The sequence below is a fragment of the Lampetra fluviatilis genome, chromosome 7 (genome assembly GCF_964198595.1).
Source record: "Lampetra fluviatilis chromosome 7, kcLamFluv1.1, whole genome shotgun sequence".
Classification (NCBI taxonomy): domain Eukaryota; kingdom Metazoa; phylum Chordata; class Hyperoartia; order Petromyzontiformes; family Petromyzontidae; genus Lampetra; species Lampetra fluviatilis.
Genome location: NC_136281.1, coordinates 15863409 through 15878106, shown reverse-complemented (window position 1 = coordinate 15878106; position 14698 = coordinate 15863409). Strand labels below are relative to the sequence as shown.

Below are 14698 nucleotides of genomic sequence, written 5' to 3'. Positions count from 1 at the left end.
CACACAAAAGACACTTCTTGACCGAGCGGTGATTGCATAATGCTTTGCGCATATTCATTTCGTTCAGTGCATTTCTGTGTTAGAAACAAAAAAGGTGGAAGGGTTGATGGTTAGTGGTGGAGACCAACGACAATGGCAGGCCAAGGAGAGAGCAAGTGTGCAGGCTCGAGATGGATTTTTGCACCCCGAGACTGAGAGATGGCCACAAGTGGGGAGGTCTTCACCCAGCATGGAAATTAGTTGGCCGATGATGATTGGCAGACGACTTCGCAGAATTGCCCTGCGATGCGTTTTCGGGTTGTACCGCGTCTCGTTTGGCAAGATGACCGATGGTTTGCTCCGTGTCCTGGGAGCTCCTTCAAGCAAATGAACGAAGAAACTGAGCAACACGCGGTACCAACCTGAAAACACCCCCCCGCAACTTCGTAATTTCAACGAACAAACGACGGAGCATTGAACGGTGTAAAAGAAAATCGAGGCAGGGCGGGGGGGTGGGGAGTCTCACCGGCGCGACGGTTTCCCTCGCGTGATCTCGCGTCTCGCGCGTCTCTCGGAAGGCCAGCTGCACCAGCATGCCCATGGCGGAGGTGATGTCGGCCTCCACGGGCGAGCGCGGCGCTCCGCGCGTGGGGTGCTGCGACGAGAAGAGCTGGCGCGGCGTCTGTCCGTACGTCTTGATCATGGTCTCGAGCGCACGGCGTTGCACGGGGTCCTCAACCGCCGACACGTCCATGCCGAAGTAAGTCTGCGGGGGGGGGGGCGGGCGGGGCGGCGCACAGTGAATGGGGGGGGGGGGGGCACAGAATCGGGAGGGAAAAACCGTCGGTCGTTTATAAGGAAGACGTACGTCGCTGGATCTTTATGGCCGTCGAGACAATAAATTCTTGTCAAAATACGCAGTGCCTTTCCAGCGCAAATCTGCCGCTCAAAGCTCATCCATTCTGACAGAGGAAACAAAGGGAACCATCACTGACAAATGAGTCAGCAATTATTCAAGTCACAGTGCACAGGTAGGCAAGTGATATGGAAAGATCTAAGTACTGGGTTTCACTTAACGTTAATTGACCTGTGTAATATCTGACTAAATCTTCTCTGACACTGTTTTCCATTTCCCCTGTATTGAAATGAGCACTTTGTAAGTTAAATTGGTGTGGAATTAGCATTTCTTCTTTGCCACATGGCTGGTATTGAAGAGTAGGTTAGATACCATTTTTTATTTTAACAATGCCCCGAAAGAACTGCAATAATAATAAGAATGGTAAGTGATCATTTCAATATTGATTCCCATTAGGAAACATAAAATGTGAATATATCATTAAAGTAATTTATAAGCCATGTTGGCTTGTGTTTAAAAATAGACGCAGTATTGAATTGCAAATATAATAATGCAATTTGACCGTGTGATTACATTTCATTGTTTGTGTTGATGACATTTGAGAGCCATTTCAGCTGCAAACGCATCTCTACACTCCAGGAGAGCAAAACATTTTATCCGTTTGGGATTTATAAACTGATAATGAATTTAGCAGACTGCATTAAGGTGTTAATTAAAGTTGTGTTGCTTACAGCATCTGCTTTGATTATTATTATTATTACAAGACTATTTTGTCTGACTTTTTAACAACCGGTGCACTAAATTAAAGTTTTGAGAATGAGTTTGATGAAGCTGTATAAACGTAACCTTAGTCCTATTTCAAGCCTAATTTATATTCACATTACATTAAAATATTAATAACCAAAGACAGAATAAGTACATCGATTCAAGTTATTCAATTAATGAAATACGACGCAGCCTATCTTCACTCGCAAAACATAATCCACAACAGCGGCCATTTGCCACTAAGTGACGATGAAGTCACCACAGCTCTTGTGCCAGGCTAGGTGCAGCCACGTGAGTCCACGCCAAGTACCAAAGGCTTGCCGATGCACCACCTGTGCTAACCACTGTGCCAACTTGAATTGGTGCGTGTAAGCACACTTGCAGACCAGGTGACACAAGTGTGTACTCGCACACAACAGCAGCCATTCGCCACTAAGTGGCAGTGATGTCACCAAGGCATTTGTGCCAGGCCAGGTTCACTGCGATGCCACTCACACACACACAAAGACCCCCCTATAGCTTAGACAGACTGTTAGGGCAAGTGCTGTTAGCGAGCACCTATGAAGGCTGGCACGGTACACGAAGGGGTGGATGGCCAACACCACGTCCTTTTGTCTCCCGAGTGGCGATGTTTACACAATCGCACCGGGTACTCATTTGAGTCTGAGTCGACCTAGGGGAGGCCCAGGACCGGTTCAGATAATCGTCGCTGGTGTTGGCTGTGGGCGGGATTCGAACTCGGGTAACCGGATTCGTAGCGCAGTGCGCTAACCGTTGCACTACCGCTCCCCACACACATCTTGAGGCAACTGACACACATGCACACACAAACCTTATTGCTGACAATTTTACAAATGCAACCTAGTGCTTTACAATTTCACCTCCACAACCACAACCCTCCCAGGGGGAGAAAGGGGGGTCGGAGGGGGGGGGGGGTCGAGATCGGAATGACGGGGACGGGGGACGCACGGCGGGGTGGAAGACGTTGATGGCCTGCACGGCCGCCTTGCCCTTCTGCTTGTGTCCGAAGACGAGGTCGATCCAGTGGCAGAGCGACAGCGACACGTTCTCCGACTCGAGCGCCTGCCGCTGCAGCAGCACGAAGAGGCGCGGATCGCCGCGCGCCCACAGCGGCAGCGTCACGTGGTTCACGCGGTCGCCGTTTTGCCGCAGCCCGAAATCAAATCCTGCTCCCCCGGGGGTGGGGTGGGGGGGGGGTCGTAAAGTTGGGCCGTGGGAGGGGTGGGGTTAGGGGGGTGGGAGGGTGGAGGTTTGGTGGGGGGGGCAGGGAAGGATCAGGAAGGAATAAAAAAAATATATAAAACCGATGCAAAAATTTTCAACTGAAGTCAAAGAACTGAAATACAACCAAAAAAAATATGTATATTAAGTTTAGAAGGGAAGAAACAGTGGCTTGCGTTCATTACGAGTGAATAAAGGAGGCATGCACAAAGGGAATTGTTTGCAAGAGGAGGATTAGATCAGCAACAAAGGAGCAGAAAAAAGGATTGGGAGAATAAAGACAGCCTCCTCAGACTTGAACTGCCCATTAAAAATGTACGATCTATTGATATATTGTCAAAACTGGGCAGCATGGTGCAACGAGACAATGTTAAACGAAGCATAACAGTTAGCACGGCTTCCCATTCATTCAAGGTCAGATTCTGTAGAGCTTTAAACAATGGCTCACTTGTCCTGAAACAAAACACGAATTAAGACAGCAAGGCAAACTTTTAAAATGCAACGGCCAGTGCAGATTTCTACTCGAAGAAAATGCACACATTGCTTCCCGTGACCGATGTCCAGATTTGGAACTGTACAGTGCGTGTGGAGAAGTCGACTATTTTTACTTAATTTTACCAGGTAAGAGCCCCACTGAGCTATATAGCCCTTTTTCAGAAGCGACATGGCCACAAATGATAGCTCAATGAAATGGCTTATAATGTGGATATTTATGGCAGCCAAATGTATGTATATTGAACTTCTTTCGCACGTAGCCAACCGTGCTAATCGGAGGTGCGGGCGGGGGGAGGAAGGACAACAAACGAAACACAAAAATAAGTTCTAAAGAAATGAGTTTCCAATCGAGATAATTGAAAAGTGCATAGCTCCAGTGGCTTCCTAATGTCGGATGGAAGAGCGTTCCAGACGGCCGAGGAAGCGCAAATACTCCAAACGGTGAACGGGGGTGTGCGATGGACGGGAGGGAGGCGCAGTCTGATTGCGACGGTGGTCCAAGGGCGAGCGAGGGATGGGACTCAAGCTCACCTTCGCGGTTGGCCAGGAACTCGGGCAGGTAGAAGAACTCAGGCACCAGCTCCTTGACGTCCGTCGTCGACTCGTAGGACGACAGACGCCACGTGGTCACCATGGAGTGGAACGTGCGGTCGGGAATGTCGAAGCTCTGGTCTGCAGGGTAGTAGTTCATGAAGCACTCTCAATTAAACCCATCCATCAAATCACGTTGTCAAAAAAAAAAATCTCTTGGATAATAAAACTCTCAACCCTAACCGATCGATCAGGCTCCAACGAGAAGCAACACGGATGGACGTTTTTTTTGCTTCACTCGGCAGTCTGGGATGAAGAGGACGCCTCAGTGATTTAATGAGCGAGCGCACAGGTCACGCAAGATTCGCTTGAGATGAATTCCACATGCGGACAGGGGAAATGCGGCAACAGTTAAATTGAAAGAAATACCAAATTGGATATAGTGGTGGCCAAGAGAGAGAGAGAGATATATACAAATAAATGCCGTTGACCAAATCACCCAGAATGTGCACAATCTTCGTATGATCTCAGAAGCTAATCAGGATTGAGTCTCCTCGAGAGTGTTTGCTTGGATGGGCAACTGCGATGTATCAACAAAAGTATGGCTGGAAATAGACTTTGGGGTTACCTCGTGGACAGCAGTGAATCTACATCAATTCCTCTCCAGTAGAACCCCTCTTAACGACGGTAATTGGTTCCACGAAACCGGTTATTTAGTGATTTGGTCGTTAAGCGAGTATAGGAAATACGCGTTAAAGGCTTCATTCGTTCCGATGGCATCAAAAGTTACCCTTTTCACCCAAAAAACGTACTTTATAATAACTTGACTTAAAGCTTTTGGAATACATATTCTATGGGTCTTTCGGTAAAGCCACGTAGATAGAAAAATAATAAAATTAAATAAATCACGACGTTTCGACCGCAACACAAGCAATCGTCTTCAGGTTCAGTGCACATTGAAACACAGTGACGTTATGTACTTTGTCAACACCTGTTCCCGTGGACTTTGGCCCATCACGATCCACTGACGATGAAACATTCACGCAGCGCCTCCTGGATGCTAATAAGTACGAGCGTTTACCCATGGCCTCACAGAGCGCAAGGCGATCAAAGCCATCTCTCATGTGCCCTGCGTCGCGTGGCGAGGTTTAACGTGTGACGGCATCGAGCGGGACCCTTTTGGTAATGTTCACGCTTAACTTTTGCAACCAAATCATAGTTCGTGTTCATCTTCACGTCCAAGTCGGAAAGGGGTCTGTGCAGGTTGCCGAGCCCATTTAGATACCCGATGGGACAATAAAACACAACGTGGATTTCCATAGCGTCGCAACGTGACCGCATCTCAACGCGTCAACGGTACGGACAAGGAAAGGGGGTTGCAGGCAACAGGGTCAGCACAGGAGGAAGTGTGACCTTCGACTCAGCGAAGGTTGATCGGGGGCTTCAATAAAAGGCCTTGTGGTTCCTGGAGCGGAGGATGCATGGAGGGGGAAAGTGGAGTGATACGAGAGGGCAGTGGTAGGTGAACACACTGAGGGGAGTAGAGTGAGATGAGAGGGGAGAATTAGGCAGGGGCAACTCGATGGCAGTGAGACAAGAAAACAGGAGTCAAACCGGCTTGGGCCATTCCTGTACTGGTCCAGCAAGGCTTGGTCCCGATTTCTAATCTTTACGGAGATGTAGCATTCGAGTCACGGCTAGGGTAGCGGTGAGCATAGAGTCGGGCATGGAGAGAGGTGGCTTCGGAGTAGGCTGCACACTTGCCCTGGTAAGCGAGGAACATCTTGGTGAAGGGCGGCAGACGCACGAGGAAGTGCAGCACCGTGCCGCTGTTGGAGTAGTGCGAGCCGTAGTGGTACGGCTGCACGGGGGGCATGGGGTCGTCCTCCCGTCCACCCTTGCGGTATTCCTCCTCCAGCCACTGCGTTCGACGCAGGTGCGAGGCAGAAGAGGCCGGAAGGAGAGAGCACAGTCAAGGCGACGTGAGTGCACTTGCAGGGAAGGTGGAGTCAAACGACGGTAAATTTCACAAAAGGTACGTTCAAGAGAAGGGGGGGGGGGGGGGTGCCCTGGGACGTCGGATTAGCGTTTGAAGTTTGAGAGGTGAGTTAAACAGATTTGAAAATGGGCTTAAAGCGTGCTAATGGAGTGTGCATCCTGTGCATTTTTAACTCACTGTGGTAACATCACCGGAGCACGAATGCGGAATGCCAGAAGTGACACTGGAGTTTTTAGTCCCATTATTAAAGCTTCAGACTCGTGTTGGACAGCGTCAGACACAAAGCCTAGATACATCTCTATTATATTTATTACTTTTGTGTGGCATATTTTTTTAAAGAAACAAAAGACAAATGTTGATGATTATAAATATCAGGCAATTGTTCTCACCTTATAATTGTTAATGTACCGGTCCTCTTTTTCCTTACATTGGACGGCTATAGGCTTCACCAGGTTTCTGTTGACAAAAACGACAATTTTAATGCACAGCAAATATACAAATAGTCTGCTGTGCCCAAGGAAGAATAACATTTTTAACCATTGCATATTTTAAGCCAAGACAAATGGATCACCTAGACAGTAATAGAATACCGGCACATGAATTAAACAAAAATGAAAAGTTTGAAAAAAAACACTAAAAGCATGAAGAGTGAAATAAATTGTGGAATTGCAGGACTTTAAGGGATGGCACTGGCTAGGGGAAGCCTTCATCCAGCAGTTGATAGACCATGGCTGATGATACCAATGACGATGGTCTAGGACAGGGGTCGGCAACCTGCGGCTCCGGAGCCGCATGCGGCTCTTTTGAACCTTGACCGCGGCTCCGGGGCGGATGCTAGCGAGGGGAGGAGGCGCACTGTGACACCTGCTCTGGCGTTGCCGCTGCTGACAGGTCGCCGCTCCGCTCCACACTGCCCGCCCGGTGACAGGCAATAACGTTGCCGTTGCTTTGTCACATGTTTGGAAGAAGTAAAAACCTTCCTGGGCAACAAAGAGCTCACCTTTGCTGAGCTGGAACAGCCAGAGTGGCTGGAAAAATTACATTTTATGGTAGACATGACAGCACATCTAAACACGCTAAATACAACCCTTCAGGGGAAAGGAGGCACATCCCTGCACATGCTGGAGGAGGTTTTGGCATTCGAGCGCAAGTTGACAGTGTTTGTCAAAGATTTACAGAGAGGTACACTGTCTCACTTTCCCTCTTTGAGAGAGTTCAAACAAAGTCATGATACGATAAATTTGGAATATTTCAAGTCTGCAATCACCACAATGCAAAGTTCGTTTGGGAAACGATTCTGTGAGTTCAGAGAGGAAAAAACGACATTATCCTTCCCTGTCACTCCCCTGGCGATCGATCCATCCCTATTGAATATGACTGCATTTGCAGGTGTAAGTCAACCTGATCTTGAGATGGAACTGGCCGATATAGCCGACAAAGATATATGGGTGTCCAAGTTCAAATGCTTGACCGCTACTTTTGAGGATGTTGCCCGTCAGAAGGCCATTCTGGCTCAGAATCATAAATGGAGTGATATTGAAAACCTTCCCAAACAGGACAAACTTGTATTCGAAACATGGAATGCCATCCCCAACACTTATATAAATATGAAAAAGTATGCATTTGGAGTCCTGTCGATCTTCGGCTCCACATATGTATGTGAGCAGGTCTTCTCCAACATGAACTATATTAAAAACAAACATCGATCACGCCTCACAGATGACAGCTTGCAAGCCTGTGTGAAAATGAAGGTGACGTCTTACAGCCCTGATGTGCAGACACTGTGCACTGAGGTTCAGGAGCAAAAATCCCATTAACCAGGTAATTTAGCTATTAATTTGCAAAAATATATTTTACATTGTTAAGTGAAAAGTCCTTTTTTTATTCAGATTGACAGCTGACTGCACGATCCTGTATATAGCAATAAGGTAAGAAACAATATATGCAGTGTTATATTTGTTTTAAATGTTGCAATGGTTTTGCGGCTCCCAGTTTATTTTTTCCTTCGGAAACGGGTCCAAGTGGCTCTTTATGTCTTAAAGGTTGCAGACCCCTGGTCTAGGACAAAGCTTATTCATCAACACTGACAACCATTGATCACCAGTTGCTCGACAGTATTCAGATGAAGCCTGTCAACAAACGTGTAGCAATACAGACTCGCCGATAAATATAGATTTTTCAGCTCTTGATACATGCATTGATTCACATGCCTAACAATCAATGTTTTGATTGATTCATATATGTTCGATGCAATGGATTCACGTGGCACTTGCAGCCACCTGTGGCTGCTATATCCACTGCAATGTTTAAATATAATTGATAATTCTCGAGTCAAATCGTGACTTTTGATTCACGACAATTCATCACATCGTCAGGGGAGAGGAATTGTTACACACCTCTGCAATGCAATATACATGCAATATATAACAGTCAAGTAAAACATACATAAAACACGAGCATTTAAACGAGAAAGGAAAATCCCAATCCCATTCTATTGAATATGATTCTGAAATATAAAAAATTTACACGAACAGCGTGGACGCTGACAAATCAGCTGCATGAGCTCTCCGGCACGCAGAAAACTCTTGAGCGACACTTCGCCTCTTCCTTGGAACGTTTGCAGCCCGATCCCCCACTTCACATTCTTCCTAAACGGGTTTGAATCAATGCCCGACAACCCTCGCGCGCGGTTCACATTTCCGCCGGTCGACGCAATCCCGGGCGCACGAGAGATGGCAGTCTATTCTTAGTCTTAAGCTTCACCTTACCATATTAATAAAAAGTGTGCCGTACTTGGTCCTTCCCCTCTTCAACCATTATATATACGGAGTGGTAGCTCTTGTAATCTCTCATTTACTTGATACAGCTGTCGTGGCTGTGATGGTTCCACCTGAAGACGGAAGCTTGTGTAGCCTCCGAAACGTCGTGAATTTTATTTTATTTAACTTTTATAAATTTTTATTTTTTACCTACGTGACTTTACCGAAAAAACCTAAGAATATGGCGAGGGGGTCAAAGCCTTTACCGATAGACCTTGGGGTCGGCGAGGTCGAGCGTCTCGCTCGCGTAGTCACGCAGCACGAAGGGGAACACCGGGTACTGCATGAGGTCGTTGAAGGAGCGGCCCGCGTGCTTGTTGAGGTGCGTCAGGTACTCGAAGTTTGTGATCTGCCCGGCGCACCACAGCTGCGTGAGGGCCGACAGGTTGCCGTACTCGAGCAGGTTGGGGAGATCGGAGCTCAGGATCGTTTGGTAGACCTGGTCGCGCACCTGTGACATGGAATGAGGGACAAGTACTGCAGTTAGTTAGTTTTTTTCATCAACGCACGTAAGTTGCAAAAGGTTCGTCATGGCCAATGCTACCGATGCTGAAAAATCCTAGCAATTGCTTCCTACCCTCTTCTAGATTTCCCAGTCGGTACCCATCTTCCAATGCCTGCTCTTACAGTATCCCGCCATCTTTCCTTTAGGGCTTTCCCCTTGGTCTCTGACCTCTGGGCGCCACTCCAATGCCCGTCTCGGTGACCTCTGCCCTCCCCCACCCTGAGCCACGTCCAACCCATCACAATCTCGTTTTCCAGTTCTAAGTGACCCTCCCCCTGAGCAACCTGGCCATCACCCAAATGATTTGTGTATCAACACGTGGCGAGTGGACGTCGAATATTTACCCTTCAACCCCCCAATCAATATTCTATTATTATCCAAACGGTGGCCCTCAGTGCAAGTTTGCTCTGCGTGGAGGGGGCACCTTGGTGGAATCAAAGGTGAGCAGGAGAGTTCGACCATTGGTGAGGAAGACCTCCAGGGCGTTGTCACGGAGTTGCCACCAGCGCAGGTGCACCTCCTTGATGTCCTCGTAGGTCCAGGAGAAGGACAGAGCCTCGGCCTCACCCACACAGCTCTGCCCAGCCGATTGAGGGAAGGTCCAATAGAAAGTGTTATATTTATACTTTATTGTGAAAAGAGACAATCACACCTGCAGCCACAGTGTTTGCATGCCTAAGTAGCAGAAGGGAGACTAAGGGACACAATAGATCAGCTTCACATTTTCATCACTTTTACTCCAATGGACATAATGATATTGCGAAAGTTTTACGTTTTAAATTTAACTGTTAATCACGTTAAAATAGCCACAAATGTGGAAAGGTGTGTACCGGAGTCTCAGTTGCATCTCCAGTGCTGTCCTCCACAAAGTACATTCCAGTCTCTCCTGCAGACGAACGGAGCCAAGCATTCGCTGAGCCTCACTCACAAAGCGCACGGTCACGACCGCGGAATTCCGGGGGGCGTTGTTACATCTCAATCCCGCAGTCTTCTTTGCAAAATGGGAGCGTTGTAAACAAGACTAAGATTTGCACTTGTATTGTGCACATCACGTAACAAAATATCTCAGGGTGGAGTTTTTCAAAACCTAGCGAGATGAATAACTGAACCCCCGTTTCCAAAGTGCTGGCTCACAGGCCAGAGAGCCACTCCACGCGTGGCCCATCATATCATCGCGATGCCATGCACGCTTCAGCCCGGCTGGCACTTACCGAGAAGCAGTTCCCCGGGGGTCTCTCTAGAGGGCACCACGCTGATGCACCGTCGAGTAAATCTGGCAGGAAAATTAGGGCAGGATTCACCATGCTAATTATTATTTTTATCAATTAAATAGGTGACAACCCTGTGAAGACTTTGAAAGGGTCAACTGTGTTATGACATTAATTTTCCATAAAGTTATCTGAAGTCAATTTTCATAATTTCTGATGCGGGCTGTGATAAAGGCACACAATGACCTACTCGTTTTTTAATGATGTCACCAAGTATTTAATTGCCACATTTAACCCGATAGCAGTCTGTTAACAAACTGCAGTGCAGCAGCAGCAACAACATCGCCGAGCAGTTCTGAGTTCACTGGTGCATCATCAGGACTGAGTGACAATAACACCAAGCACTCGGCTGTCGGCGATTGTGTTACCCACAATGGAAAAAAACTCTCAACATTCGTCAATAACACTGTGGCGCCTTAAGAGTAAATATATATGTCACCTGACTTAATAAAAGTTACCCTTTTCCCCTTCGGTGGGACCGCGTATGGTTTGGGGCAGCGTGTCCGTTTGCCATCTTCCTATCCCCTGCTTTTCATAACCGGCTTGGCTTGTGTTGACGGTGTGTACACACGTAGGCTTTCGCGACCAATAGCATTCATAATTCAGGTTTTTTTTGCGTTAGATCGCGTAAATATAAATGTGTCGTTAAACCCGGCACCACTCGACACAGCCAATTAGTAAGATATGTCATGTAAATGGAATGTTTTGTTTCCGAGACAAACCTTACTAATTGGCTGTGTCGGGTGGTGGCGGGTTTAACGACACATTTATATCTACGTAATTTAACCCAAAAATTCCTCTATTATGGGTGTGTACCCGTGCGTCACAACCTGATGTATCGCGCCCGCACATTGCCTTAATAAAAATAAATATTAAAAAGTTAATATATATATGTAATCAATAATGTTTTGGGCAATGGCCCTTCTTGAAAGCACATAAATGGAGTGGCATTAACAGTTGGAGATTTCACTTTACACTATGGGACCTGATGAGAATTTAATAAAAAAAAAAAAATTTCTGAAGACTCGTATTGAAATTGGCATGTGAATTGCATTATGGGTTGCATAACAAAGGTCACGGTGAAGAGGTCATCACAGCCAATGCCATCGACACCGCTGCTCCTCGCCACGGCTTCCCCTCCCACCAACCCGCACCGTGGCTTATACACCATATGTTTCACAGTGCGGTGTGTGTGATCTCCTCCCAACATTCTTCTCACCATTCGACAAGGGCATTACACGACTACAATGCAAAGTGGCTTTAAACGCTTCGGCACGTAATCCGACGGGTTCCTACTTGGTGGGCTCGCTCGTTGCCTTATCCTTGACTGCCGACGAGCCCGATGAGCTGCTCTTGTCATCAAAGAGGAATGACAGCGGCAACTTGATGGCGTCAGCTGTGAGACAGAACAGAGCCACGCCACGCAATTATTACCTGAATGAGTGAAAGCCAAATGAGAATACGAAGAAGGAAAAGTAACGGTGGCGGTTATGAGGGGGAGATTAAGGGGTCGCGGGGTGAGCTCGAGAAAATAAGTGAGTTTTGAGTGCGGAGCGGAAACTAGTGAGCGAAGGGGACTGCTCAATGTGGAGGGGGAAGTTTGTTCCAGTGAAGGGAGGGGGTCAAGAAGAAAAAAAGAGCGAAAATGTGGATTGAGCACAAGGAGGAGGAGGAGGAACAGAGAGAGACAGCAAAGGTTGAGAGCGTCGAGGGCGAGAAGGCGACACACAGAAAGATACAAGCGTGGCAATTAATCCCCAGCCGCACGACAATGACCCTTCACTCACCTTAGAAACTGAAAGGCATTACGACGAACGTTATCGCTTTCGCCAAATTAGTTTATACATATCTTAAGTGGGGAAACACGCTCGGGATGCGATGTCTTTGTGGAAATTAGTTTGGTGGAGGCTACATTTTACGTAGAGTACAAAGTTAAATTAAAATCAGAGGCAGGGCCAGAGGGCAATAAGGATGAAATTGATTCTCCCCGAAAATAATTAATGAGCACAATAATCTACTCCACAACTTCACACTGACAGCAGGTTATTAGAAATCATTAATTTATTGTGAGAAAGATTTACAACTTTTGGGTAACTGGCAAGGTTATGCCATTAGTAGGTGGAGGGGGGGGGCAACACCTCAATGTTTCTAATAAGCCAATTGGGTCTATTCAAGGGGGGAGGTGCCGCGGGGAGGGCCGCTGAAGCGAGTTCAAGTGGCCGAGCTTCCTTCACAGTCACCTGCGCTGGTCCAGCGGTCCTTGAGCAGGTACTTGTTGGGGATGGTGATGTGGCAGCGTTGCAGCCGGCGTCGTTCGCGGTTGGGGCCCTCGGTGGGGTCCAGTTGCCAGGAGGAGGGACACGCCACGGGATCGAACCACACCGCCCTGCGCGGTGGTAGCGGCGGCAGCGGCGCCACAACACGGGTCACGCGCACACGGCAGCACAGGCGTGGGTGTCAAAGCTGGACACCACGAGAGCTCCAGGCGGAGCCTTCGTCATCAATAATTAGCCTGTCTTCTTGGTTCTTTCGGTAAAGTCACGTAGAAGGGAAAGGTCACAAAAGCTTTAAATCGAAAATTAGCCTGTCTGTTCGTATAGTTTTTGTTGTCATTTGTTGACCCAGGTCACCTTTAGAAGACGAGACTTGTTAGCATTCGTAGTGTGTTCTTACCTGGTTAAACAAAGATAACCAATTGCTCACCGCGACGACTATCATCCAGTGGCTCAGTGATATATGGAATGGTCATGGGTGATCACACCTCATCGACCTGCACTGACCAGCATGGTCAAGTGTGGTCAAATAAATCACAATAATCAATACGGCAAGAGGGAGGCCTTCATCCAGAAGGTGAGCGACAATGGGCTCTAAGTTATTAGTACTTATAATTAGCCCTTTGAAGCATGTGCTCATAAAACGTTAACAGATTAATATGCACAACGGATTTGTGTGTAAATTATTCATGCTAGTAAATATATTAATGGCGAGTAAGATGTTTTAAAAGTGATCGTAAATGCTGCACTAAGTACCACGATTATTAGGCATATAAAGATGTATTGATTCATCATATAAATAATTTCTATCCCTAGAGAGAGAGGTTTAACACAGTTTAAAATATTTAAAAGGAGCAGTTATGAATTTGCAAATGTTTTATGTATTCTAGTGGGGTCCGATCCCACAAGCCCCTTATGCAAAGTCGCCATTGCTAACAACATACATTGCAAGGTGATTACATCCAAATCCCAATCCTTGGTATTCAAAAGATCATCGAGGAGGGCACACTGATGAGACAACACGGACAAGGCACCATCGTCGTCACCTCTCGTGCGTGAGCTGGCGGAAGAGCGTTTGCCAGCAGCGCTGAGCACTGAGCTCCGCCTTGTAGGCCTCGCGGATGTGAGCGATCACCTTCTTGCGCTCCAAGCCCTGCCTTCCGGCCACGCGCTGCGTCACCTCCGCCGCCACGCGCGACACAGACCTCGCGCGGGTCTCGATGCGTCCCAGCAGCCTGAGTACACAGCGCGGGGAGCCAGCTGTCAAGATGGTCGTTCTCCTCCCGCCAATCCGAGACCTTGCAGTGACATGTGAATTTTTTGGGGATTTTTGTGAGGTGCTAGAAAGAGACGTGGCTTCGAGACGTACGCTTGCCCGTTGGTCGTCATGCGGCGCACCCAAGCCTCTCGGTTCGACTCCTCCTCCTTCTGAAACTTTTCGCGCTCCTGCAATGGAGAATCGCTCCGTCAGGCGATATTCATCAATGTGATGGTTCGCCTCGCATTAAACGTTAACCCGCATGTCAATGGAGCAACTACATTTGTGAATCTAATCACCCTGAATGTACCTGATCTTGTCTAATCTTGGATGCAAAGCAGTGCCAAGCGTGGTTAATGCTTGGTTGGGAGACTGCCTGGCAATAGCAGAGGTGTTGTCTGCTGGGGCTGCGAGGTGGCCAGGAGATGGCAGCAGAGCAACAAATTGAATCCAACTGTGCGAAGCTTTGAGCCTCATGGGGGTTTTCCCAGAGCACTATCGCTTTCTTCCACATGCCAAACATCCCAATACATGAATACCGTCCTTAAAACAAGAAAAGAGTCACAAAGCTCAGTGAAACTTTCCTGATTAAATCAAGGGCATTATTACAAGTTAATCAAATTCCACTAGTTATTGCCTGTACATCCAAAACAAAAGCCAATTTGTAGAAATCACACCAATAGCCTAACCCTCAATGATGAGCTGCAG

General features: G+C 47.5%; 1 protein-coding gene across 2 annotated transcripts in view; it reads right to left on the bottom strand.

The window, feature by feature from the left end:
* LYST (lysosomal trafficking regulator) overlaps positions 1-14698 on the bottom strand; it is a 139527-nt gene that overhangs the window by 14151 nt on the left and 110678 nt on the right. For both annotated transcript variants that reach the window (XM_078858664.1, XM_078858665.1), the window contains 13 exons: positions 14102-14178; positions 13779-13967; positions 12700-12845; positions 11756-11855; positions 10403-10464; positions 10022-10077; positions 9616-9768; positions 8893-9137; positions 6257-6323; positions 5633-5789; positions 3869-4009; positions 2570-2787; positions 506-745 (listed from right to left, as the gene is read on the bottom strand). In XM_078858664.1, the coding sequence (XP_078714790.1) occupies positions 506-745; positions 2570-2787; positions 3869-4009; positions 5633-5789; positions 6257-6323; positions 8893-9137; positions 9616-9768; positions 10022-10077; positions 10403-10464; positions 11756-11855; positions 12700-12845; positions 13779-13967; positions 14102-14178 (1851 nt within the window). The remainder of the gene's footprint in view (positions 1-505; positions 746-2569; positions 2788-3868; positions 4010-5632; positions 5790-6256; positions 6324-8892; positions 9138-9615; positions 9769-10021; positions 10078-10402; positions 10465-11755; positions 11856-12699; positions 12846-13778; positions 13968-14101; positions 14179-14698) is intronic.